Source organism: Chlorocebus sabaeus, chromosome 27 (assembly GCF_047675955.1).
Source record: "Chlorocebus sabaeus isolate Y175 chromosome 27, mChlSab1.0.hap1, whole genome shotgun sequence".
In the NCBI taxonomy this organism is placed as follows: Eukaryota; Metazoa; Chordata; class Mammalia; order Primates; family Cercopithecidae; genus Chlorocebus; species Chlorocebus sabaeus.
The window spans coordinates 47385334-47412301 of NC_132930.1; the positions used below are offsets into that span (position 1 = coordinate 47385334).

Here is a 26968-nt window from a genome sequence, read left to right on the forward strand (position 1 = left end):
AGTCATGGGCCACATGACGGGCCACATATACAACAGTAGTCCCATAAGTTATGATAACCATATTTTTTTCTGAGATATGGCTCGCTCTGTCACCCAGGTTGGAGTGTGATAGTATGATCTTGGTTCGCTGCAACCTCCGCCTCCCGGGTTCAAGCGATTCTCATGCCTCAGCCTCTCCGGCAGCTGGGACTACAGGCGTGCACTACCATACCTGGTTAATTTTTGCATTTTTAGTAGAGATCGGGTTTCACTATGTTGGCCATGATGGTCTCAAACTCCTGACCTCAAGTGATCCACCCCCCTCAGCCTCCCAAAGTGCTGGGATTACAGGCGTGAGATACCGCGCCTAGGCTGTTATGATAGCCGTATTTGACTGTACCTATTCTGTTTAGGTACACAAATACTTCCCACTGTGTTACAATTGCCTACATTATACTATTCAGCACAGTAACGTGCTGTACAGGTTTGTGGCCCAGGAGCAACAGGCTCTACCATGTAGTCTAGGTCTGTCAGAGGCAGGGCCATCTAGGCTTGTGGAAGTCCATTCTCTGGTGTTTGCACAACAACGAAGTCAACTGATGACACCATTCTCAGAACATATATTCACATCGTTCAGAAACACCTGGGAGTAAATCCACACTGAGATGTATTGTGGTAAAGCTGCAGAATGTCAAGGATGAAGAGAAAATCTTTAGAATTAGCCGAAAAGACAGAGTAACTACAGAGAAATGGAAGAAGCCCGACAGGTTTCTTCTCAGCAACCCCGAGTGCCACAAGATAGAGAATGAGCCCACAGTGCAGCGGGAAGGCAACTGGAAGCCCTGGATTTTATACCCAAACGAACTGCTAAGTGAAGGGGTGGAAGGCAAGATCAAGACATTTTTCAGGCAAACATTTTTAACCATTTACAGATGCTCATTGTAAGGTTTACTATTATAAGATGCTCGTCAGCAAGAAAAGGGAACTCGGAGGAAAGATAAAAGAAACAGCCGCAAGGGTGGAAACTGATAAAATGTCAGCGAGTTTAGCTCATAATTGTTTAAGAAATTTGTGTGTGTCCTAAAATAGAGATAAAAGTAAAGCCCTAGACCAGTGCTGTCCAACAGAAACACGATGTGAGCTTTGAGTGCAAGCCACACATATGCACTTTTAATTTTTTTTTTTTTTTTTTTGAGACAGGGTCTCACCCTGTTGCCTGGGCTGGAGTACAGTGGTGCAATCTTGGCTCACTGCAGCCTCAACCTCCTGGGCTCAAGGAATCCTTCCGTCTCAGCCTCCCAAGTAGCTGAGACCATAGGGTCATGTCACCATACACAGTGATATGGGTTGACTTTGTGTCCCCACCCACATTTCATCTTGAATTATAATTCCATAATCCCCACGTGTCATGGGAGGGACTTGATGGGACGTAATTGAATCAAGGGGACAGTTCCCCCCATGCTCATCTCATGATAGTGAGTGAATTCTCTGGAGATCTGATGGTTTTATAAGCATCTGGCATTTCCCCTGCTGGCCTCTCTCTCCTGCTGCCTCTCTCCTGCTGCCCTGTGAAGAGGTACCTTCTGCATGGTTGTAAGTTCCCTGAGGCCTCCCCAGCCATGCAGAACTGTGAGTCAATTAAACCCCCTTCCTTTGCAAATTACCCAGTCTTGGATATTTCTTCGTAACAGTGTGAGAATGGATTAATACACCCGGCTAATTTAAAAACTTTTTTTTTTTTTTTAGAGATAGGGTCTCACTGTGTTGCCCAGGCCGGTCTCAAACTCCTGGGCTCAAATGATCCTCCCACCTCAGCCACCCAAAGTGCTGGGATTATAGGTCTGAGCCACTGTGCCTGGCCAATTTAAAATTTTCTAGTAGCCACATTAAAAAAAGTAAAAGAAACAGGTGAAATTAATTTTAATAATATTTTGTTTGACCAGAATATTGTTTTAACATGTAATCAATGTAAAAACTATGAGATCTTGCACATTCATGGTGAACTCTGAAATCTGGGGCTCCATCGCTCCACGTGGTAGGGTTAGAAGGGAGGGTGGAGGCTGTCAGTGGGGCGCCCTTTGTGTATGGGGCGGTGCTTTCTCAGCCTGTGATCAGAGGTGGGGGTGGCACAGTCTTGTGCCCAGCCCCAGGGCAGGCGCCACGTCATTTCCCCTCCTCCTGGTCCACAGAGGAGTTGAGGGGTTAGTGTGTGGGGTGAGCTACCTCCTCACACAGTCCTTTAGCACAAGCAAATCCAGTGAGCTCAGCCACTGCTCATTCTTGTCCGTGGGCACGAACCGGCACCTGGCTGGGTGTGGATTCATTCAGTTCGGCCACCAAGTTGTGACTTTATCTGGGGGTCACAGTGTGAGCCACTGCTGTCGAGCAGGGGGAAGAACCCAGCAGAACCCTTGGGGAGGTGCTGGGGCCTCCCTCAATGCTGGCCTGGGTGATTGACCCTAGGTGATTTGGGCCTTGTTAGAACTTAACCCCGTATTGATGCACAGTTGCTTACAATGAGTAGGAATGACTTAATTATAACATTTTCCTGTAAAAAGAGGGCTTGAGGATAAGAAGAGAAAACCACCTTCCCCGAGGCTGCAGGAGAGTAGCTTTCTTGAAAAAGCCATGGTGGCTCCACGTTTTGCTGCAGCAGCAGGGAGGGAAGGGGATGTGAGCCCAGGGGCCAGTGCCTGGGGAAGGCCATAGCACTTTCAGAGCTTTGTACTGGAGGTCTGAACTGCTATTCATGTCATCCAAATTTACACTTTCATAAGCAGTAGAGAAAGACAAGGACTTAGGAGGATTCTGTCTAGAACCTCAGGGTCTTCCGCAGGAGGACTGGGCTCTGTCCTTATACCACTGGCACCAGGTGCCAACAGGGGACATGGTCATCACATGCTGCTGAGCCGCAAACCCACCAAGGACGAGCCGAATGTGGCATGTGGGACTGGGTACAAAGATACTTCCTAAGAATTTTCTAGAAAGAGCACCAAGTTTCTGCCCAAAGGTGGGGAGATGAGGCATAAGCCACAGCGTCTGATGTTGGGGTTTAAGTTCAATTTAAAAGTTTAGGTTTCTTTCGTAGATATTTGGGCATTTTTCTATATGAGCACACAAATAGTTGCTTAAAAACCAATTTCTTTCCTCCTCGTCCTCCTTCTTCTTTCTTCTTTCTTTTTTCTTCTTTCTTCTTCTTCTCTTTTTTTTTTTGAAACAGGATCTCACTGTGTCGCCCAGGCTGGAGTGCAGTGGCGCAGTCTCAGCTCACTACAGCCTCAACCTGCCCAGGCTCAACGATCCTCCCACCTCAGCCTCCCAAGTGGCTGGGACTACAGGTGTGCACTATCACATCCACCTAATTTTTGTATTTTTTGTAGAGATGAGGCCTCACTGTGTTGTACAGGCTGGTCTCGAACTCCTGGACTCAAACAGTCCTCCTGCCTTGGCCTCCCAAAATGCTGGGATTACAGGTGTGAGCCTCCACGCCTGGCCCAAAACGGGTTTCTGACTGACATCTGTCCTTGTACTAACAGCCTTCAGCTTCTAACAACACTAGTTGAAGACACATTATTATTTTTGAGAGAGGTTTCTGCATGGGTTCTGGTTCTTTCCGTTTACTCGCATTCCGGCTGCCCCTGAGCTTTTTCTAGATTGGAAGGGCTTACCTATGGGCATGGTGGGCTGTATGTGACTATGCACATACCATGATTTTAGAGTAAAAACATTACCTTTTGCTGTTCAGACTGAGGAGCTCTTGGAGACCCATGGGGAGGATGAAGCCCATCTTGGTGGATCAGGCAGTCAGGGCCAAGGTCAGGCCTGGCTGGGGTGGGGCAGCAAAGGCAGAGCCAGGAGAGAGGGCACAAAGGGAGGCAGGGTTTTGGGCATGACAGGGAGGGCCTGGGCAGAAATCTGTATGCATTCCCCTACTTTTTGGGTTTTGAAGGTGGAGAGGTGTGGCACATACTCTGTGCTGCCGTTTTATCGTGTACTAAAACCGTGTTGTGTGCTGCTCACGTCATCTCTAGCTTTTAGAATGAGATGAACACATCAGGGCATTTGAGGGGCTCCTTGGGGAACGGAGATTCTGCCAGGGCATACGAGTGCATGTTTGCCACTGCATGGGTTTCAGAGCCCCTGCTTGAAGGTCTGAGGCAATTAAGAATGGATCGATGTGTTCTCAGGTTCACACAGGCAGAAGACCAAGATATTGACAGTGTTTCAGCTCCAGGAAACATTGTTTTTCTTTTACATTTGTCGGAATTTCCATACTTAAAATTATTTTTTTGATACAGGGTCTCACACTGTTGCCCAGGCTGGAGTGCAGTGGCAGTGGTGTGATCATGGCAGTGCTGCCTGAACCTCTGGGGCTCAAGCAATCTTTATACCTCAGCCTCCCAAGTAGCTGGGACCACAGGTGTATGCCACCACAATCAGCTAATTTTAAAATTTTTAGTAGAGATGGGGGTCTCACTATGTTGCCCAGGCTGGTCTTGAACTCCTGGGCTCAAGCAATTCTCCCACCTCAACCTCCCAAGGTGCTGGGATTACAGGCATGAGCCACAGCACCCAGCTCATACTTTTTATAATAAAAAATTATTTAAAAGTCATTTTGTATTTCACAGGCTCTATCAGACATGGTCACTCTCTAAGAAGGTCTGAGCATAGCTGAAGTGGATCACCTCATTCACTTTTGGGTGACTGGTGAATGCTGTCTGTCTGCCACTCCATTCTTGAGCCTTCTGTCCCTGTGGTGGCGGTGGCTGTGGGGGGAGAAGCTGGCCCGGGCACAGGGTAGGGGTACCCCGAGTGTCTGCCCAGAGACATGGTGGTCTTCTGGTGGCATGTTGTGGTTTTGCCCTCCCTAGTTGCACAAAGCCAGCTCGCCAGAGAGGCTGGGGGTGCTAGGAGGGCCCCTGGGTAGGGCCTGGGTCTAGGCTGTGGTGAGTTAGCCATGGGGAGAGGCCTTGGGGAGGCTGGGTCTTAGGGGTGTGCAGCATCCTTGGTCCAGGTAGGCAGTTGGCTCTGCCACCATGAGCCCCAACCCTCAGAGTTTAACTGACACAATCACCCAAGCCCTGGAATGCCTGGCCCTGCCTCTGCGGAGGAGTGACAGCCGGCGCCCACCTGTGCCCAGCCGCAGGCCCTCCCTCTTCACGTCCCTTCCCAGAATGCAGGCCCTGGTCAGCACCCCAGCACCCCTGCCTGCCCGCACCTCTGTGTACCCCTCCCACATCACGGGGTGATGGGGCACGGTGCCCTACTGGAGGGGCTGGGAGGCCTCGATGATGGTGATGTTCAGGTAGAGACCCGAATGGGGAGTGAGTCAGGTGTTGGGTGAATCTCTAGGACTGGAACCTGCTGGGCATGCTGAGGACTAGAAGGAGGATGGCGGGAGCGGTGACAGCAGGAGGTGGCGATGGAAGGGCTGGGGAGGCAGCGCAGGGTGGGAAGACACACCCCTGTGTCCCCGTGAGGGTGCTGGGATCATTTCTACCCCCTCACCAGTCCTTCTCAGAACCAGACTCAGCCTCGCCACCATCCTTCTAGGATAGAAACCTCTGGTTCTCTGGAAGGTCCTTTGGGTCCTGTTGGTCACGGGAATAGGTGACAGCAAACAAAACATTTGCCCCCCTCCCCGCTCCCCATTTCTGACAGATGTCCACAGGGGCCATGTGCACCAGAACCAGCCACACGCTGCATCTCCCTCCAGGCTTCCACTGGGCTGACCCGAGGCGTGCATGGCCCTGCACCCCTACCAGCCCCCGGCTCCCTCACTGTCGTCATAGTTGGGGTCTGCTGCCTCTAGGCTGTTCCTGTGTGACTCTCCAGCCCTGGATCCTGGGGACACACGGCCATCAGCTCACCGCCCTGCAGCCCAACCTTCATCCTGTTGCTGCCCAGGCGGGCGTCTCACACCGGGTGGGGGGCGGGCTGCCAGCTATTTGCTGGGTTAGGACTGAACCTGCAGTGTGGCCTTCCCAGGCTGGCCTCAGTGGCTAGACCGTGCCTTTTCCAGTTTGGCTTTGGCCCTTAAAGACACTGAAAAGTTTTAATTATTTGCCTGCTATTGTTGAAGGGAGTCTTTCTATTCTTTTGTTTTCTGGTTTTTGTTTGTTTGTTTGCTTGTCTGTTTTATGCCCTGCCATGAGCCCCAGTGCCTGAGTTACTTTTCTGCAGATCCTTTCCTGGGTTTTTCTGAGCGAATACCTGTTTGGCTTTTCCTGCCATATGTCAAGCCTCTGGAACATCGTCATTTTTCCTCTCATAATGCATAAAAATAAAGTACAGGCTCTCACTGGACTATTTTACAAATAATTTTTATCCTCTGGTAAAATGACACATTGGTGAGAGCAGGTGTTCCTTTAGGACAGCTATTTTTAAAGAATGATGGAATCGTCCTAATCATCTGTTAGTAGCGGGCACCATTATAAGTCAAATGCTTCTAAGTTTTATTTGCATTATTTGATTATTTCAGCAATAACCACAGTACAAAAGAAGAATGTGCCAGGGAGCACAATGCGGGCAACCACATGAATCAGCCCCGCCGGGTGCTGGCTGTGTCCGTGTGTCTAGGTGGCCTTGCCCTCTCCTGCGGTCACCCCATCCCCTGTCTGCTTCCTTCCCTGCTCAGCCCCCACGTGAGCTCCCCATCTTCTCTCCAGCGCCAAGTCGCCCACCTGCCACTTATCCTAAGGAGCGGGGCCCGAAACCTAACAACTGGTCAAGACGAAGAGCCAGACGCAGGCTGCTACCCACATGCTGTGTCCACCTTTGCCCCAGGCCCGGTTCTCTTCCCTGGGGGTCGCCATGGTGGACAGTGTTCACCGTGTCTTCTCAGTGGAAGCACCTGGAATGCCGCATTACACAGGAAGATCCGAGACACACCTGACCCACATGGACCTGGCAGGGTTGGGTGCCCATCCCTCCTGAGGGCAGTCACAGAGGCGCCCAGCGTCACAGTGCGGGCGGGAGGGGTGGCTGGCGAGGGATGCGGTGTGCAATCCAGCACCCCAGACTGTCCCACTGTAGGTGGTTCCATGGCCATGCCACGGTCCAGGGAGCCGACAGGTGGAGGTGGCAGCAGGTATGGGAGACACCCCTCCCCCAGTACAGTGATGCCCAGGAGGGTGGGTGCTCCCTCTGGCCCCGTCTTTGCATCTCACTGGCAGGCTCTGGGCCCTGGGCCGGCAGGATTGGGTCCAGGGCCACCTCTGTCCTGCCTGTGTCCCACCTGCACGGGTGGAAGATTTGTCGAAAGAGATCTCCCAGAATGTGGGGTGATGGGAATCCCTACCCCCAAGTGTGAGCTGGGGTGTGGGCCCAGGGAACCCCATCCATGGACTGGGCAGCTCGGCCAGCTCTGCCAGCTCTGGGTGTGTCCAGGGGGCTCAGGCTGAGCAGTGGTCAGGGCCGGTCTATAGGATACATGCACTGACGTGGGGTTGATGCACTCAGTGCCTCCCGATGACACAGGACCAGGCAAATCCCCTTCTCTCCGCTGTGGGACATCAGGTAACCGTGGTGCTGTGGGAGAGGGGCGCCTTCATTCCACATGGCTGCTGTGACCAAGTCACACACTGTGGGGCGCTTAGAACAACAAAAATCGGCCGGGCGCCGTGGCTCACGCCTGTAATCCCAGCACTTCGGGAGGCTAAGGCGGGCGGATCATGAGATCAGGAGATTGAGACCATCCTGGCCAACATGGTGAAACCCCATCTCTACTAAGAATACAAAAATTAGCTGAGCTTGGTGGTGCACTCCTGTAATCCCAGCTACTCGGGAGGCTGAGGCAGAATTGCTTGAACCTGGGAGGCGGAGGTTGCAGTGAGCTGAGATCATGCCACTGCACTCCCTCCTGGTGACAGCGAGACTCCGTCTCAAAAAAAAAAAAAAAAAAAAAAAAAAAAAAAATCCCTTCTTTCAAAGTTCTGGAGACCCAAAGGCTGTGGGCAACACTGGTTTCTTTTGGGGGCTCTGAGGGAGGGTTGTTCCTTGTCTTCTCCAGCTCCCAGTGTTGCCGGCTATCCTTGGGGTTTCTCACAGGCCCGTCACTCCGATCTCTGCCCCATCTTCACATGGCATTCTCCTCTGTGTGCCTTTCACCTTCTCTAAGGCCACCTGTCACTGGGTTTAGGGCCCACCCAGAGAGTCCAGGATGGTCTCAGGTTGAGATTCTTACCTTTCTTTCATCTGCAACAACCGTTTTTCCAAATACAGTCATATTGACACATTCCAGACGTGCTTCAAGGGGACCACCATTTGACCCACTGTGGGTGCGTAGGAACTGTGGGGTCCCAGAGCAGGCCCTGGGGGCACCTTTTCCTTACTCCAGGGCCTCTCTTTATGGTAAATTAGGTCCTAATCATAACAAAGGTGCCACATTGTCCAGTCCACACCTGCCCATGGCTTTGATGGGGTCCTGTGGCTATGGCAGGGGGGACCCTTGTCTCACCAGATGGAACAGCCTGGCCTAGATTGCTCTGATGTGAGAAAGCAGATCTGGTCAGTCCACAGAGTGTGGCGTTCCATACCCTTGACTCACAGATGTCACTGGGAGGAAGGATGGCAGGGATGCCCCTCTAAGTGCCACCTGCTCACAGCATATGGTCTGCAGAAAGGATGTGCAGATGGTCAGCCAGCAATGGAGGGTGCCCAGTGTCATTGGCCATTGGGAAAACGAGAGTCAAAACCACAGTGAGTGGCCACTTCACAGCCACCGGGATGGTTAGAATTGAAAAGTCAGATAATAACAAGTGTTGGCGAAGATTTAGGGAAATCAGAGCCCTGCCAGACCAACTGCTGTTCTATGATTGTTGAATGGTGCAGCCTCTTTGGAAAGCAGCCTGGCAGTTTTTCAGAAAGCTAAACATAGAAGTGTCATATGACCAAGAATTTCACTTCTAGATATATACCCAGAGAGCTGAAAACATATGTCCCCACAAAAACTTGCTTATAGCAGCACTATTCATAGTAGCCAAAAGATGGGAGCAGTGCAAGTGTTCATCGACAGACGCCTGGATAAACAAAATGTGGTCTGTCCATCCACACAGTGGCACACAGGAAGCACCAATTTATGCTGTAATGTGGACAAACCTTGAAAACACTGCTCCGTGAAAGAAACAGACACAAAATGCCCTGTTTCATATGATTCTATGCACAGGAAATGTCCAGACATGCAAATCCAGAGACAAAGTCGATGAAGGGGTAGGGGGATGACTGCTAACGGGAGTGGTTTCTTTTGGAGGTGATGAAAATGTTCTGAAGCTAGATCATGTGGTGGTTGCACAACTCTGGGAATACCCTAAAAAACAGCTCTGAGAATACCCTAAAAATTGCTGAATCGCATACCATAGAGGCAGGGCCTCACGCTGTCCCCTAAGCTGGAGTGCAGTGGATGATCTCAGCTCACTCTAACTTCCACCTCCTGGGCTCAAGTGATCTTCCCACCTCAGCCTCCTGAGTAGCTGGGACTAATAGGTGTGAACCACCACACCTGGCTAATCTTTTGTGTGTGGATACAGTGGATTATTATTATTATTATAGAGACAAGGTGTTGCTTTGTTGCCCAGGCTGGCCTTGAACTCCTGGCCTCAAGTGATCCACCTCAACCTCCCAAAGCACCAAAGTGCCATCGTGCCTGGCCTTTGAATGGCACACTTTGGTAGAATTTTATGGCATGTGAGTTCTATCTCAATAATAACAGTTTCAGAAAGCAGTGCTTGCTCTCTTTTGGGCAGCAGAGCCTGGGCTTGTCTTCGCCGGCTGGAGCCACCTGGACACAGACCTGCCACGACCAGCACGCACCAGGGCAAGATCCAGCTGGCCTCATGTTGGGTCAGAGTCAGGGCCTCCATGATTAGAGGAGCAACCACCCTGGGTGTCTAAGTCCATTGGGTCCTTCAAGGGGAGCTGGTCCAGGACTGAGCATCAGTCCACCTGCCTGGGCCGGTGAGGCCTCCTTGAGTATGGCTTCCAGTGTGCCCAGGAGCGTGGGATGTGCATGGCCCCCCAGGCCTGAGCCAACAAAGTAGAGACCAGAGCATCCTGGGCCGGCTGTTGCGGCCCCACTGCAATAGTTCTCTTGGCCCACAACCTTGGACCCCTGTCTGGGTGTTTGAATTGCTCCTCTGATTTTTTTTTTTTTTTTTTTTTTTTTTTTTGAGGCGGAGTTTCGCTCTGTCGCCCAGGCTGGAGTGCAGTGGCCGGATCTCAGCTCACTGCAAGCTCCGCCTCCCGGGTTCACGCCATTCTCCTGCCTCAGCCTCCCGAGTAGCTGGGACTACAGGCGCCCGCCACTGCGCCCAGCTAATTTTTTTCTATTTTTTAGTAGAGACGGGGTTTCACCGGGTTAGCCAGGATGGTCTTGATCTCCTGACCTCGTGATCCGCCCGTCTCGGCCTCCCAAAGTGCTGGGATTACAGGCTTGAGCCACCGCGCCCGGCCGAATTGCTCCTCTGATTAAAGGAGCAAGCTCAGTTCTTGTGAGCACTTAGCAAATCACCTCAAATCCTTTTGGAAGGAGAGGAATAATTCATAAATAAGCAGTTTAAGTTTCCATTTTCCACAAGCAAATTTCCATGCATCCTAGGAGTTGACCGGACTGCATTCCCCCATCCCCACCACCCTTTCGGAGTTTCCTGAGCTGTGCTCAGCCCCTGCAACAGTGGGGCTTGAGCAGGGAGCACCCCGGGGGCACCCTGCTAGCACAGTGGGAATGGAATTGGTTGTCTTCCTAGCAAGTTTGCTATTTAATAGTCAGTTTTAAAAATAAAATGCATTTTAAAGAATCTTTAAACCTATGGAGTTCAAAATGAGATCTCTGGCAGTTTAAATGCCCAGCTGTCAGATACAGGCTTATACCATTTGGTGACGCAGCACCCTTCCCTCCGGAGCTCTCTCACCACCCATTCTCCTCCTCGGCAGTGATGGAGGGGCTGTGCAGTTCGTTCGTTTCTCTATGATCCCACTGCAGCTACTGTGGTTAAATTTTCTGCAATCCGTGTTCTTGGCACATCATTTGTATAGGCAGTACTTGACAGAATTTGATTTGAAAATTCATTTTCCCTTGGAAAACGCTTTGCTAGATGTGCAGTTATCTCCCAGCTTTGTGTCTGGCTTGGCTTGCAGAACACATGCCATGGGCAAGGCCAGCATCATCACCTGGGGTTTGTGTGGCGCCATGCCCAGCTGTTTCTCCTGTAAGGAGGATGTCTTTGCATGATAGGGGATGCCTCATCCTCAGGGGGCTACCCACCCTCCTCCTAGAGCCAGGGTCCGGCTTCTGGGGAGCATCTCCTTCCATGGGTGGGAGGGGATCTGTTTCCACATCAGAGACTACACTGAGGTGACAAAGGGGCCCTTTGCCATGCCCCAAGGGGCAGAGGCCTCCAGCTGCATGGAACTGTACCCTCTGCAATTGGAGGGTTTTCTTTGGGCCACTGAGCACTCCACTGAGCTGAGTGGACAGTGGCTGTGGGGAAGGCTGCCACCTCTTCCACCCATCACCAGCCCCTCCGAGCTGGCTGTGGCTTCTGCTGCGAGTGAGAGCAACTTGGCCGGGAAACGGGTGCTGCCTGGTGAGACAGCAGGTGCAGGGAACTGATTTGTTGGGGTGTCTAAACGAGTCCCCCAGTCTAAAGCTTCCCAGGGCACCGATTTACCAGACCATCTGGGAAACTGCGGAGGCCTGGGCTTGCCTCTGAGGGAGGCCCACGTGCAGCTTTGCATAAGCAGGTTCTTATGAAACATGAGCACTGGTAACAGCTGTAAAAGCATTTTAAACAAAAATTTAGTGAGGTTAAAAATTCCATCTCAGAACGTACATGTGAATGTTTTTGGTGTGTGTAGAGCTCATGCCTATGCTTTTTGAGAGGTGGCCTCTGCTGGGACATCCACATTCAGCCTCAGGGTCCTTCCTTCTCTGGCTGTGCTGGGGAGCCGTGCTGGGCCATCGGAGTTCACAGTGAGGCCAGCTGGATCTTGCCCTGGCTTCCTGCAAGCGGGTCACACAATCAGCCTTCGCCTTGCCCTTAGGGAGCACGGGCCGTGCTCTGCCACCTGTATCCCTCCTGTAGGTAGAGGGGGGCCCCCAGACCCCCATGTCTGAGCCTCAGGACCTGGGAAACAAACACGCATGCTCGTGTGCTCCCTTTTCCTTCAGAATGTATTCTGCAGGTGGTCCAGTTGAGGCCTTCTGGTATCGGGGTGACTCTCAGAGCTTGATAACCCAAAGTCCAGCTGAGGGTGAGCTGGAGGGCCTGGGAGGCGTCCTCCCAGTGTAGCCCAGCTTCAGGCACAGAACCAAGGCCCAGCCAGCACTGCCAGCCTGAGTGGGGCGAGCGGTTCCACCTAGGCCTGAGCGGGAGCCTTTGTTCTCAGGCTGGGCCGGGGCTCAGGGCTCCCACCGAAGGCTGGGAGAGTTGGGCGTGGACCTGAAGCAGGGACAGGAGAGACCCTGTGGGCCAGGGAGGCAGCAGGCAGGGCCGAGGGTATTTCTGCAGGTGGGAAGGTGGGCTTGGGTGACCCGCCCAGATCCTGGGGAGGCTGGCGTTGTCGTCACCCTTATTATTACCCTCCGTGCACTGAGAGGCCCCTGCCGCGTGCAGGCAGTTGTGGGGGACACGCCCTTTGTGAGTGCACGTGCGGGCCCAAAGGCAGCGCTCCATGCTGGGAGTGACAGGCGCCGTGCGGCCCCTCCTCCCACCCTTGTCCCGTGCTGTTCGCGCTGCTGCCTGTGGCCTCCGTGCACGGCGCTCTCTCGAAGCGTGGCCCACCCAGGGAGACGTGGAGACCCTGATCCCTGCCACCTGCGCCTCCCGTGCCCCCTCCCCTTTCCCTTCCCCCTTCCCTTCCCTCGCGGCGTTCAGGGACACCCAGCCCCTTTCTCCCAACGCTGCCTGCTGCCCACTGCCTGCGAGGCGGCCTAGCTCCACCGCTCGCCCTTCAGCCTGGATCTCCTCGTCCACCGCCCCCACCCCACCCCGCCATGCGGGGTCTGGTGCCTCGGGAGTGACCCCCGTGCAACGCCCCCGCTGGGCCCTGCCCCGCTGTCCCTCCGCGCCGCCTCCTCAGGGGTCCACGGTCCCCTCGCAGCAGACTTTGCCGTGGCGACGCGGGGGTTTTGTCGCGGAACGCAGCCCCTGCCATTCCCAGTCACCCGCTGGAGACCGAGGCTGCCTTGAGGGCCTGGCGGCGGGAATGCCGGGCGTTAACCTCATCACCTGTGTCCACCACTGTCACTCCTGCCGGCGAGGAGGGAGGTGCGCAGGGTTTGTCCAGGCTAAGCGGGTTCTCTTCGTCCTTAAGCCCACTTTGCAGATGCTAATCAGGGGACAGGCGGTAAAGAAGCTGGTGTCCACCGGGGCGTCTGTGCCCAGTGCCGACCCTCCAAATTCCCTTCCCACGTGGCTCCTGTCGCGTCTGGGCTGCGGAGGATTCCTCTAAACAGGCACGGCCGCCGTCTGGGTAAAGTACTTACTGGTGTGAATTGAACATAAAGCTGCCAGCCTTTCCTGGCAGTTTGCTTTGAAGGGCTTGGAGAGGTGGGAGGCTGTGCCATTGGGGCAGGCAGAGCGTTCAGTGGCCTGGCTGGCCCCACAACACCGAGGCCGGGCAGCTTGTGGTTTCAGGTCAGGCTGGAGGCGTGTGTGGGGCTGGCTGTCCACCCACAGGCACCTGCAGGGGGTGGGTGGGGCTCGGGGCTCAGCACCAAGCCCTGGTTTGCAGCCAGGCCGGGTGGACAGAGTTGATGTGCAGGCTGTCCCGGGTGGGCACAAACTTGGACGTCCCAGGCAACACCTTCCCAGCCAGCGTTGGACACCCCTGTGCCCCACTGGGCCAGGAGGCCACAGTGAGCCTGGAACTCTGACCCGAGGCCTGGGGAGGCCTTCCCTTCACAGGGCGCAGTGCCTGCCCTGGGGCTGCGGCACCAACATCAGTGGTGGCTTTGTGCTGTTTTCACCCTTTGTACCTAGCAGGAGCAAGCAAGGAAACCGAGTCACAGGATAAGTCTTCCACCATCAGGCAGGGTGAGTGGCTTTGAAATGCTGGCCTCATTGCTTATTGGAAGTGAGCTCTTGGGTGGATTTGTGAACCTCTCTGAGCCTTGGTTCTTCCTTTCATAAATTGGAGAACTGCCCCTTATCTCCTCTGGGGTAGTAGGGATTTCAAAGCAGGTTTGATAATTACCAGTCCCAAGAGAAGACTCCTAATTCGTGGAGAATAGCAAAGATTGTCATAGCCAAATACCAGGAACTTCTGCCTGTGGGCACCGCACCCCAGGCTACTGTTTAGTCCTCCGTGCACTGGTGACCTACACACTCGCATACAAGTTATGCAAAGCAGGTTGATTACTTACAGATACGGAAGCAAGGGACAGAGCTAGTCCCCAGTGTTGGGAAGGCTGCCCAGGGCAGATGGATTGCTGACTGCACGTGCTTCTCTTTGCACCAGGGCTGAAGGGCCCTGGAAGCAGCTACCCCAGTTAGAGACCTCGGGCCACGTGACCCCCAGGGCAAAGCTTTGACACCCTGCTTCCAGGGAGAAAGAAGCAAAGCCCAGGTAGTTCCTCCCTAACTCAAGCTGTTATAATCCCTGGGAGGGTCAAGGACAAGGCCCGGGTTGTTCTGGGCAGTCCCTCCCTACCTCTGGATGCCACATCTTCAGCACGTTCTACCAGCAAGCAAGAAAACTGGGAGTGCTGGGTTGGTCCAAGGCCCCCTGGAGAACGTTCCTGCAGGGATTATCTCCCACAGGTGACCTGAGCTGGGTGGTGTGTTTGCTGCTCTCACAGGTGACCTGAGCTGGGTAGCATATATGCCGCTCTCACAGGTGACTGGTCAACGGTCATATGAGGGATTAAACTGTGTCCAGCCCCCGCCCATCAAACCCTAGAACTGCCAGGGTCTTCTGAGTCCTGAAGGAAGTAGCTGGCAGTCTCAGCAGTTCCCTGGTCAGGCTGTGCTGGGGACACTCATCATGTAATGGGGTTGAGGGGACCACAGGGATGGTGATGAGTCCAGGGCTTGGTGCCACATGTGGGCCCGAAGGCCACAGGGATGGCCAGTACCGAGTCCTGAGAGAGAGGAGGGCTGGGTGGGCTCCGCAGGAGGCCAAGGCAGGAAGTGGGCAGGACCGTCCCATCCTCACTCCCTGCCAGGCCTCCTGCTGACCCAGTGTGCCCACTGCACCTCCTTGGCCCCAGAGCAGGGTAGAGAAGGGGGACAGATGGATGGGGAGGGAGGCAGTAGCAGCAATGGTAGCATTGGGGTGGGTGTGGCAGCAGGGCTGTGCCTGGGACCACAGGAGTGTGTGCCTGTCTCGGGCCCCAGATGTGCTGCCGGTGGCTGGTGGTGCTGCCAGATCAGTGGGGCCTCAGCCTGGCAGCCCCTGGGGTGTCTGCTGTGGATGAGGCCTGCCTTGGGGACATGGGTCACGGCTGCCCAGGGACGCCAGGCCTCAGTGCGGACAGGAGGGGTTGGGGATCTGCAGGAGGGACTGGGCTTGTGATTGGCGACAGTGAATAGTTCTGGCCCCAGGGGTGGAGGGGTGGAGGGGTGGAGGGTGGAGGGGTGGAGGGTGGAGGGGTGGAGAGGTGGAACGGTGGAGACATGGAAGGGTGGAGGGGTGGAGGGGTGGAGGGGTTTCCTCGACAGTTAATTGGTCATGGTGAGGGCTGAGGAACAGCTGCTGTGGGGGTTCACAGCTGTGGGGCTTCATTTGGGTGTCCTGGGCAGAGGTTCTTCCCTGGCCTCTTCGCGGTGCTCTTGGATTCCTGGTGGCGGAGCGAGGAGTCTCAGGCTTTAATGGAAAGCTGGCCCTGGAGAGGCCCAGGACGGCACCTCAGACACCTGGTCCTCACCCCTGCACGCTCCAGCCTCTGTCCAGCTGAAGTCCGCATGTGGCCACTGTCTCCCGGAGATCTGCTGATATCTAGGAGGCAAATGTACCTGGGTCTCCACGGCTGAGTGTGGGGGCTGTAGGGGTAGGGAACTGGCTACCTGGGGTGGTCTGTCTTGGGAACTGGAGCTTACAGCCTAGCTTATGTCCTTGGTTCAGCTGTGTGGGGAGGGAGGCAGTAGGAGTTGGACTGGGCTTCCCTCCCTTGCTGGGGCCCATAGGGCGGGGCTGGTCCTCTCTGGCCTGGCTGTGCTGCCTGTCCTTCCATCTGTCCCGCCACCTGCCTGCTCCCGTCGTCCCTGCCGCAGCTTGGCCAAGACTGTGATGCTGCTGCCCTGGAGTGACAAAGTGTCTCTTTAAGGTCCCCACCTGCAGGATTTATGTCATATTTGGCAAACAAGAGTGTGAAAGGGATCCAGTCCTGAGCCCTTACCCCCTCTTTCCCCACGTAGATGCCAGAGGATCCTAGTGACACCTGGACTGAGATCTGGCTCCTTGTCATTCAGCGATGTGGCCTTGGCCATGAGTTACCTTCAGGAGCGTCAGTCTCCTTGTCTGGGTGGAAGGTGCAGTGTGACGGACTGTGCTTCTGTGCCCTGTGCAGGGCTTGGAGCCCCAGCCCTCCTGGGCCTCAGGCTGGGCCTGCCCCAGTGGGCGGTGTAGTGCGTGTAAACTCTGAGCCTGGTGGCCAGCCCTCGTAACTGCCCGGAAACACTCCAGGGTCATCACATGTGGGTCAGACGGGCTGAGCTCACACGTGCGCACTGCGTCTCTCACACTGCACGTGCCTCCAACCTGCGCCTCCCGCCTGCAGCCACAGCTCACATTAGGGACCAGGGGCTTGAATGAATTAACGGTTTAATCAGCTTTACAAAATTAGCCCTCAGTCCGTCCATCCTTGTAATTTTGAATTGAGAGCTGCTTTGTTCATGCGCATTTTCTCCTGCTCTTTTTGAGGCTGTCCGTTCAGCAGTCATCTGACCTCCCAAACGAAATTCTTTCTTTACGGGTTTATTTCTGACTCCTTTTAACAGTGAACACTCTCACTGCTATGGATTTATCTTTGAGAAAATATTTACGTGGTGTGGTTTTAAAAGAGATTCCTATTACGTTCTAATATATTCTTTTTTTTTTTTTTTGAGACAGAGTCTTGCTCTGTCACCCAGGCTGGAGTGCAGTGGCCGGATCTCAGCTCACTGTAAGCTCCACCTCCCGGGTTTACGCCATTCTCCTGCCTCAGCCTCTCGAGTAGCTGGGACTACAGGCGCCCGCCACCACGCCCGGCTAATTTTTTTTTTGTATTTTTTAGTAGAGATGGGGTTTCACCGTGTGAGCCAGGATGGTCTCGATCTCCTGACCTCGTGATCCGCCCGTCTCGGCCTCCCAAAGTGCTGGGATTACAGGCTTGAGCCACCGTGCCCGGCCAGGTTCTAATATATTCTTTTACAATTTTTATTTCAAAAATTTTAACAAGGTGAGTACTTTCTATTTATATCAATTGATTCCCTTTATTGTGGACATTGTATTTAAGGACATTTAAAAACTTAATTTAAAATGAAATTGTAAAATGTTGTTGAACAAAGCTGGTGGATTCAAATCAAAGGGAGACGATTTGTCAGGACTGGGACGTTAACCGCCGCCCCCACCCGCCACACCATTCATCTCTCCTGCCCACAGGCTCACTTGAGGGTGAGCCCTGTCATGCCGGACAGATTTAGCACTAGGTGATAAGTAGGTTGAGGTTATAATTGTTTGCTTTATACTCTGCATACTTAGAAATGGAAACTTAGTACCCCACATTTTCTTCTGGATTCTGTTGATCAGGACAGACCGAATTTTGTAAGCTGTGTCAATTCGTTTCCTGGGACCCCTGCCTGGAGGTCTCTGCTCACAGTGAGGCGTCTGGATGGGATGATGGACACAGTGAGTAAAGATCCCTCCTGCTCCCGCCCCAGGCACCGCCGGGACCATGCGGGAACCTTGGCCTCTTCCTGTGAAATATCAGTCCTGAAGGGCCAGGACGCTAGCTCAGGGGCTAACTCAGCTTTTCAAATAGCAGAGAGTTTCTGTGTGTGGGTGTGCACACGCGTGCGTGCGTGCGTGTGTGTGTGTGAGAGTGATTAGCGCTCTCTTTTTGCAGATGGTCAACACTTTGTAGGTCTGGTTTTAAGGTCTTTAATTCACTGAAATTGAGGTCCAGCAGCAGGGCGTTTGCTTGTGGGCACCGATGCCAAGTCAGCAGTGTGACTGTGGTGCCCGTCATGGCGTGGCATGAGGTGGGGTGTGGCGAGTGTTGTTCCTTGTGGTTGTGGAGACACTCAGCGCTTCCCTGTTCTCGGGGGCGGTGACTTTGGACACACTGTTCGGGATGCCCGTTTCCCACGCGCAGGCAATCATACCATCGGAGCCCGTGGTCCCTAGACATCACGGAGGCATCCTCAAATCACAGAGAACCACGAATGGCCTCGCAGGTTGTTGTAGACGCCGTGCGCTTGCTCGGGTGGGTGAAGGCTCCGAGGCTCAGGTCCAGGGCCCAAGGGGGCTGTCCTTCCGGGTGGATGGGGGTCCCCAGGATCTTTCAGGGAAGCTTGAGCCCACCCCAAGAGCAGCTTCCTCAGAGTTGTACAGGCCCACAGTTTGGGGTTTTACCTTGGAGGAGGGTTACCTGGTGGGGTTTGCTAAGTGGATGTCAGGGCTCCCAGCCCCTCCTGCATGGCAGTGCAGCATGGAGGGGTCTGGCTGAGGGCTGGCTCCCCAGCCCGCTCCTGGGCCTTCCACACAGGTCAGGGGGTCGGTCGCAACAAAGGACTCCAGACTCAGTGGCCGGAACAGTAGGAATTTATTTTCTCTCAGTCCTGGAGGCCAAAAGTCCAAGACTACTGCGTGGCAGGGCTGGGGCCCTCTGAGGCTGGGTCTCTCCTTGGCTTGTAGATGCCGCCTTTTGCCAGCGTCTCTGCAAGGTCGGCCCTCCACCAAATATGCCTGTGTCCATATTTCCTCCTCGTATAACGACTCCAGGTCTGTTGGATCAGGGCCGCCCTGGCGACCTCATTTGACCCTAATGACCTCTTTAAAGATCTTATCTCTAGGCTGGGCACGGTGGCTTGCGCCTGTAATCCCAGGACTTTAGGAAGCTGAGGCAGACGAATTGCTTGAGCCCAGGAGTTCCAGACCAGCCCGGGCAACATGGCAAAACGCCGTCTCTACAAAAAATACAAAAATTAGCTGGTGTAGTAGTGGCACCCACCTGTCTTCCTAGCTACTCAGGAGGCTGAAGTGGGAGGATCACTTGAACCCAGGAGGTGGAGGCTGCAGTGAGCTGTGATCACACCACTGCACTCTAGCCTGGGGGATAGAGCAAGACCCTGTATCAAAAAAAAGAAAAAAAAAAAAAGGGACATACTGTTTCCAAACACAGCCACATTCTGACATTCTGAGTCCTGGGGGTTAGGACTTCAATGTTTGAATTTGGGGGGTGTGGTCACAGTTTAGCTCATGATAAGGTCACACAGCAAATCTGCCTCATCCAACCCCTCCACGCCCACCCCACCAGTGAGCAGGCCCGGCAGTGCAGTCTGTGTGCTCAGTAACACCTCAGCTCCATGGAAGACCATTCAGAGGCTTCAGTTGCCCCAAGAGGAAGGCAGGGAGCCCTGAGGCACACAGGCTGTGTTCTGCAGGTGAGAGTCGGCTTCCCTGCAGGGCACCAAGCATCCCCGCTAACTGGAGCCAGGACCAGGAGGGGTCAAGTGTCAGGCCCGTCCCTGAAGGGTTCCCTACCTCCCATGCCTTTTATTTTGGTGATGAGCGCCCCTTTCTAGCATTTACCCTGCCAAGTAGACAGACACGTCACCCCTGTGGGAGCTCATCTTGACACTTGCTGCACTGGTCTCACATGTACAGGTGCATGCACATCTACACACGCATGCACATCCACACACGCACACATTCACACGCACACATTCACACAGGCACACATTCACACACACACACATTCACACATGCATGCACATCCACACACGCATTCACACAGGCACACATTCACACACACACACATTCACACATGCATGCACATCCACACACGCATCCACACACGCACACATCCACACAGGCACACATCCACACACGCACACATTCACACGTGCACACATCCACACACGCACACATCCACACAGGCACACATCCACACACGCACACATCCACACAGGCACACATCCACACAGGCACACATCCACACACGCACACATCCACACAGGCACACATCCACACAGGCACACATCCACACACGCACACATCCACACACGCACACATTCACACACGCACACATTCACACAGGCACACATTCACACACGCACACATCCACACATGCATGCACATCCACACACGCATTCACACACGCACACATCCACACACGCACACATTCACACACGCACACATTCACACAGGCACACATTCACACACACACACATTCACACGTGCACACATCCACACACGCACACATCCACACACGCACACATCCACACACGCACACATCCACACAGGCACACATTCACACACGCACACATTCACACATGCATGCACATCCACACACGCATCCACACACGCACACATCCACACACGCACACATCCACACAGGCACACATTCACACACGCACACATTCACACACACATGCACATCCACACACGCATTCACACACGCACGCATCCACACACGCACGCATCCACACACGCACACATCCACACACACACACATTCACACAGGCACACATCCACACACGCACACATCCACACACGCACACATCCACACAGGCACACATCCACACAGGCACACATCCACACACGCACACATCCACACATGCACACATCCACACAGGCACACATCCACACACGCACACATCCACACACGCATTCACACACGCACACATCCACACACGCACACATTCACACACGCACACATTCACACACGCACACATTCACACATACATGCACATCCACACACGCATCCACACACGCACACATCCACACACGCACACATCCACACACGCACACATCCACACGCGCACACATCCACACACGCACACATCCACACACGCACACATTCACACACGCATGCACATCCACACACGCATCCACACACGCACGCATCCACACACGCACGCATCCACACACGCACGCATTCACACAGGCACACATCCACACAGGCACACATCCACACACGCACACATCCACACACGCACACATCCACACACGCATTCACACACGCACACATTCACACACGCACACATTCACACACGCGCACATTCACACACGCGCACATTCACACATACATGCACATTCACACACGCACACATCCACACACGCACACATCCACACGTGCACACATCCACACGCGCACACATCCACACGCGCACACATCCACACGCGCACACATCCACACACGCACACATTCACACACGCACACATTCACACAGGCACACATCCACACACGCACACATCCACACAGGCACACATCCACACAGGCACACATCCACACACGCACACATCCACACACGCACACATCCACACAGGCACACATCCACACACGCACACATTCACACACGCATGCACATCCACACACGCATCCACACACGCACGCATCCACACACGCACGCATCCACACAGGCACGCATTCACACAGGCACACATCCACACACGCACACATCCACACACGCACACATCCACACACGCACACATCCACACACGCACACATCCTCACACGCACACATTCACCCACGCACACATCCACACACGCACACATCCACAAACGCACACATTCACACAGGCACACATTCACACTCACACATCCACACACGCACACATTCACACATGCATACACATGCACATCCACACACGCACATCCACACACACATGCATGTCCACACACGCACATCCATGCCTACACATATATTCACACGCACACAGATATATGGACGCACATGCGTGTACACACTTATGCACATGCACAGTGCACAGATTCACACGCACACAGCCATGGACAGGTGCATGCGTGTACACATACACACTTGCACACACGGTGGCGGTTCTTGGCCTCTCCAGAGCACAGGAGAGGAAGTGTGTGGGTGAGCCGAGGGGACATGCATGCACCTCATTCTTTGCTCAGAGGCTCAGTCCCCTCTTTGGTCTGGGGCTTTGTGTGATGACGGGGGTTTTCTGTGCAGCACCACGCTGCCATCAGCCTTTCATGCACCTGCGTTGTGGCTGAGCTGTCTCCTCTGCTTACCGAGCAGTGAGGGGCCCGTGTTGACCTGGCATTGCTGGGAACTCCTTGAGTGTTGTGAGGTTTTTGGTGCCAGGGCAGAGAATGATTCTGGGTTCCTTTCTGGGGGTTTGTGTGTGGCCCCTTGTCGTGTCCTCTTTCTCAGAGCCGAGATTTAGCTTCCAGGAGGTGTCGTCATCCAGTGCCCTAAATTCAGTACCTGGCCTGTTTGCTGGGCCAGATGGTGTCTCATCAGTGAGCTGTGGTCGGGGCTGCGGGACGCACGCGGAGAGGGACTGTGAGGGCTCCGGTCCAGCTCAGTCACAGCCAGGTGTCTGCTGTGGGACCGTCCGCACCAGGCCCCTGCTTCCCCCACCTCCCATACCTACTGCTTTGAAGGGGAGCTGGCAGGTGTGGGGCCAGAAGGGAGCCGGTGGCTCTGCTGACCTGGACTAATGCCTGAGCTGGGTGTCAGGCCCCGCGGGTCTCATGCCGGCCTTGGGCAGGCTGCGAGCTCAGCCCCACCCCGAAAAGGGGCCATGCTCCCTCCTGGTTCTAGAAGTGGCAGGACGGCTCCTCTGCCCTCTGGTAGGAAGGTGCTGTTCTTGGCTCTTCCCCCCTTCCTTGGGAGCGAGGAGGGGCATTGGCAGGCCCCAGGTCCAGGTGAGGAAGCTGGTGGCCACCCCAGAAGCTGGCTCAGAATTCTAGGGGAGGGGAAGCTGGCGGCCACCCCATAAGCCAGTCAGAATTCTGGGGACTGCGCTGGGCGCGGTGGCTTACGCCTGTAATCCCAGCACTTTAGGAGGCCGAGGCGGACGGATCATTTGAGGTCAGGAATTTGAGACCAGCCCGGGCAACATAGTGAAACCCTGTCTCTACTAAAAATACAACAATTAGCTGGATGTGGTGGTGCACACCTGTAATCCCAGCTACTCGGGAGGTGGGATGATTGCTTGAACCTGGGAAGTGGAGGTTGCAGTGAGCTGAGATCACACCAGCCTGGGCAGCAGAGTGAGACTCTGTCTCAGAAAAAAAAAAAAAAAAAGGGATTATGGGGGCTGTGTCTGAAGCAAAGGTCAAGGGCCCAGTTGCTCATCTGTAAGTTGACAACCACAAGGCTTCGAAGGTGCAGCACTCCCTGGGGCTCGGGCCACGGGAAAGGGCCGGGAGGGGCCTTTTGGGCCTCACTTTCCCCACCTCCCTCCTTTCCTTCCAGGCAGTAGAGCACGAACGAGGTTAAGAGTGTCTCCTGCCTCCCAACCCCACTGTTCTTCCCATTTCATCACAGAGGGGTTGCTGGGTGACTGCGACCTTGTGGCTCTCCGGGGTTGGCTGGGCGCGTGGAGGGGATGTGTTTACTTCCAGAAAGGCACGAGGCACAGGGACACAGCCGTGGTGCTGAGAGGGTGGGAGCAGATGGCAGCCAGTGCCTACCGTCCATCTCTGTGCCTCTGGCATCTGTGAGCATGTCAGTGGCCGGGCGGGACGGGGCCTGGGTCTGTCTTGCTCTGGGCTGTGTCCCAGGGCCAGATCCGCTCCTAGCAGAGTGGACGCTCAGGCAGCATCTGCCGGGGTGAGTGGGTGCAGAGGCTCTGTCAGCCTCCTGTGAACAGTCCCAGGGAAGGCTTCCCATTGGCTGCCCAGGTCACAGGTGCATGCAGCCATTGCTGGAGCCCACGCAGGGGGCAGTGGATGGCCTCGTGTGGGTCCGCTCAGCCTCACTGGGGTTTGCTCTCCCCACCCCAGGGGTTTGGGCCAGCATCTTGAGCTGATCCAGAGAGAGAGGACCGGAGGACCAGGAAAGAGTCGGGACAAGGCCACACAGAGGGGAGGGGCAGCAGGCCAGAGCACATGGAGGAAATGCCCTGACGGAGATGGGAGTCTGTGGGGAACACTGCTGGCACATTCGAACTGTGTGTGATTTGGTATATTCCCCTCTCCTCTGTCTTTCTCTCTGTGATTATGAAGAGTCCCTTTTATAAAAATAAGTTCAGGCCAGGCACAGTGACTCATTTCTGTAATCTCAGCAACTTTGGGAGGCCAAGGTGGGAGGATGGCTTGAGGCCAGGAGTTTAAGACCAGGCTGGGCAACACAGGGAGACCCCATGTCTAGAAAAAAATTAAAATTAGCTGAATATAGTGATGTGTGCCTATAGTTTCAGCTACTTGGGAGGCTGAGGCAGGAGGATTTCTTGAGCCCAGGAGGCAGAGGTTGCAGTGAGCCATGCTCATGCCAGTGTACTCCAGCCTGGGCAACAGAGCTAGATCCTGTCTCAAAAAAATATATAGGCTGGGCATAGTGGCTCACACCTGTAATCCCAGCACTTTGGGAGACCGAGGTGGGTGGATCACAAGGTCAGGAGTTTGAGATCAGCCTGGCCAACATAGTGAAACCCCATCTCTACAGAAAATACAAAAATCAGCTGGGCGTGGTGATGGGCACCGGTAATCCCAGCTACTTGGGAGGCTGAGACACGAGAATCACTTGAACCCAGGAGGCAGAGGTTACAGTGAGCTGAGATCTCACCATTGCACTCCAGCCTGGGTGACAGAGTGAGACTCTGTCTTCAAAATAATAATAATAATAATAATAATAATAATAATAATAATAATGATAATAATAATAATAATACACACACAAAAGGACTTCATCACTTTTCTGATGGGCTTCTCGGAATTCTGGAAACTCTGATCCAGGGGAACAAGCCGTTTGCATCCTGGGGCAGTGGGAACCTCACGTGGCAAGGGAGGGTAGCCGTGCTGTGTGTGTAGAGCACCGAGGAGGCCGGCCGGGGTTGGGGTGGGTGGTGGTTGCAGTTGAAAACCAGCTTCTGAGCCCCCACGTGTTTGGTGAGAGGGGAGACTCTAAGCATAGGGTTTCCTGCCACAATGCACTGGCTTGTGGAAACTGGACTGACACGCTGTGAAGTTTCTAGAGAATGAGGGGATGGCAAATTGTTTATGAATCATGGGAAATGGTTTATGATGCACTGTCAATCATTCTTCACTTAAGTGGAGTAAATTTTATTGTGTTATTCTGGGCCACTTCATATTTTGGTTTTGTGAATTAAAAAATATATCCTGGCCGGGCACAGTGGCTCACGCTTGTAATCCCAATACTTTGGGAGGCTGAGGTGGGTGGATCACCTGACGTCAGGAGTTCAAGACCAGCCTGGCCAACATGGTGAAGCCCAGTCTCTACTAAAAATACAAAAATTAGCCGGGCGTGGTAGCGGGCACCTATAATCCCAGTTACTGGGGAGGCTAAGGCAAGAGAATTGCTTGAACCCAGGAGGTGGAGGTTGCAGTGAGCTGGGATCCCGCCATCATACTCCAGCCTGGGCAGCAAGAGTGAAACTCCATCTCAAAAAAAAAAAAAAAAAAAAAAAAAAAAAATGTCCTAAGAGCTGCTTTCGTTGCCTGGAGCGCCTGGGACCCCACTCTTCCCGGAGCCCCTTTTTTGTGGGCTCTCCACCAGCGTGAGGATCTTGTGTCTGAGGTGCAGCGAAGGGTCTGGATTCCCCACAGTCCTGGGCTGAAATGCAGGGGGTCTGGAGACCCTCGAATCAGGGGTTGAGCCGGCAGCCTGAGCCTTGGCTTTAGCTGTTTCCCTCCAGATCCTGGTGTGGAAAGCTGAGGAAAGCGCCGGCTACTGCTCAGGGTGGAAGGCCCCAGGCGGAGCCCACACATGGCCTGGGGACAGGGGACAAGGCGGAGGCATCCCCTCCAGTTCCCCACCCACTCATGCCCTGGCCCCTCTCTCCTGCAGAGGTCGGATCCGCAGCTGCTTGCCCGGTTCTACTATGCCGACGAGGAGCTGAACCAGGTGGCCGCGGAGCTGGACAGCCTGGATGGGCGGAAGGACCCCCAGCGGTGCACGCTGCTGGTCAGCCAGTTCCGTTCCTGCCAGGTGAGCCACGGGGCAGCAGAGGCTGGCTGGCCCAGCTGGGCATTGGACAGAGTGGCCTGTCCTCAGTAGACCAAGGCTTTGTCACCTGCTAGCCCCCTGTGGTGGCGTTCTCAGGGTCAGGTGCTAGAGAAGCCAGGCCTAGGAAGAGGGACCATCCTGGGCAGGCTGTGTGGGGTGGGTATAGCCGGGCTGGAAGTGAGAAACCACACGGGACACTTGGGGGAGCAGAGGCTGGGGGAGTGGGGGCAGGGGGTTCAGCGTGAGCAGGCTTCTGAACCAAGGAACAGCCAGCGTGGGAGGGGTGGGCCTGCCCAGGTGCTCGTGCAGAGCTTGGGTACCATGTGGCGGTCACACTCTGCCGCTGACTCACGGCGCTGCCGGCATCTGCTGCATAATTGAGAGATGGCCCTGGAAGCTGCTGCTAAAAATATCCCGGCGGAGGTTTTCTTCCCAGGGCACCAAGCATTCAGAGGCATCTCCAGCACAGTAGCAGACGGCATGGCGCAAAGTTTTATCCAGCGATGATGAGGGGTTTTCACAAAGTTCCGGAACGTTCTTGGTGTACTCTCCCTACAGGGTCTTGCCGAATCCTTGCGGCCGTGGGAGGTGGGGGCTGATACATGCTCCTCCAACAGCGGGGGTCCGTCCCGGTGTCACTGTGACCCTGAGGGTCCCGCCCTGTGGGGGTCCTGCAAAGTGGCTGAGCTGGCTGCACCCCAGCCCTGGCTCTGGCCTGGCCCTGCTGCAGTGGGAACTGAGCAGCGTTAGGGCCCTGTGTGTGGCCAGGACACCTCTTCTAGCTGGATCAGGCTCTGGGCTCTTTTTTGGGCTGTTCAGTGGCAGCCTCCACCTTCTGTGTGTTCAAATGTTCCAACAGATGTCCTGGGCCCCTCCGGGGACAGCCTCTGTTGTGGGGAGAG

General features: G+C 54.5%; 1 protein-coding gene across 2 annotated transcripts in view; it reads left to right on the forward strand.

The window, feature by feature from the left end:
- ZFYVE28 (zinc finger FYVE-type containing 28) overlaps window positions 1-26968 on the forward strand; it is a 153133-nt gene that overhangs the window by 39544 nt on the left and 86621 nt on the right. For both annotated transcript variants that reach the window (XM_008018101.3, XM_037983195.2), the window contains exon 2: window positions 25908-26048. In XM_008018101.3, the coding sequence (XP_008016292.3) occupies window positions 25908-26048 (141 nt within the window). The remainder of the gene's footprint in view (window positions 1-25907; window positions 26049-26968) is intronic.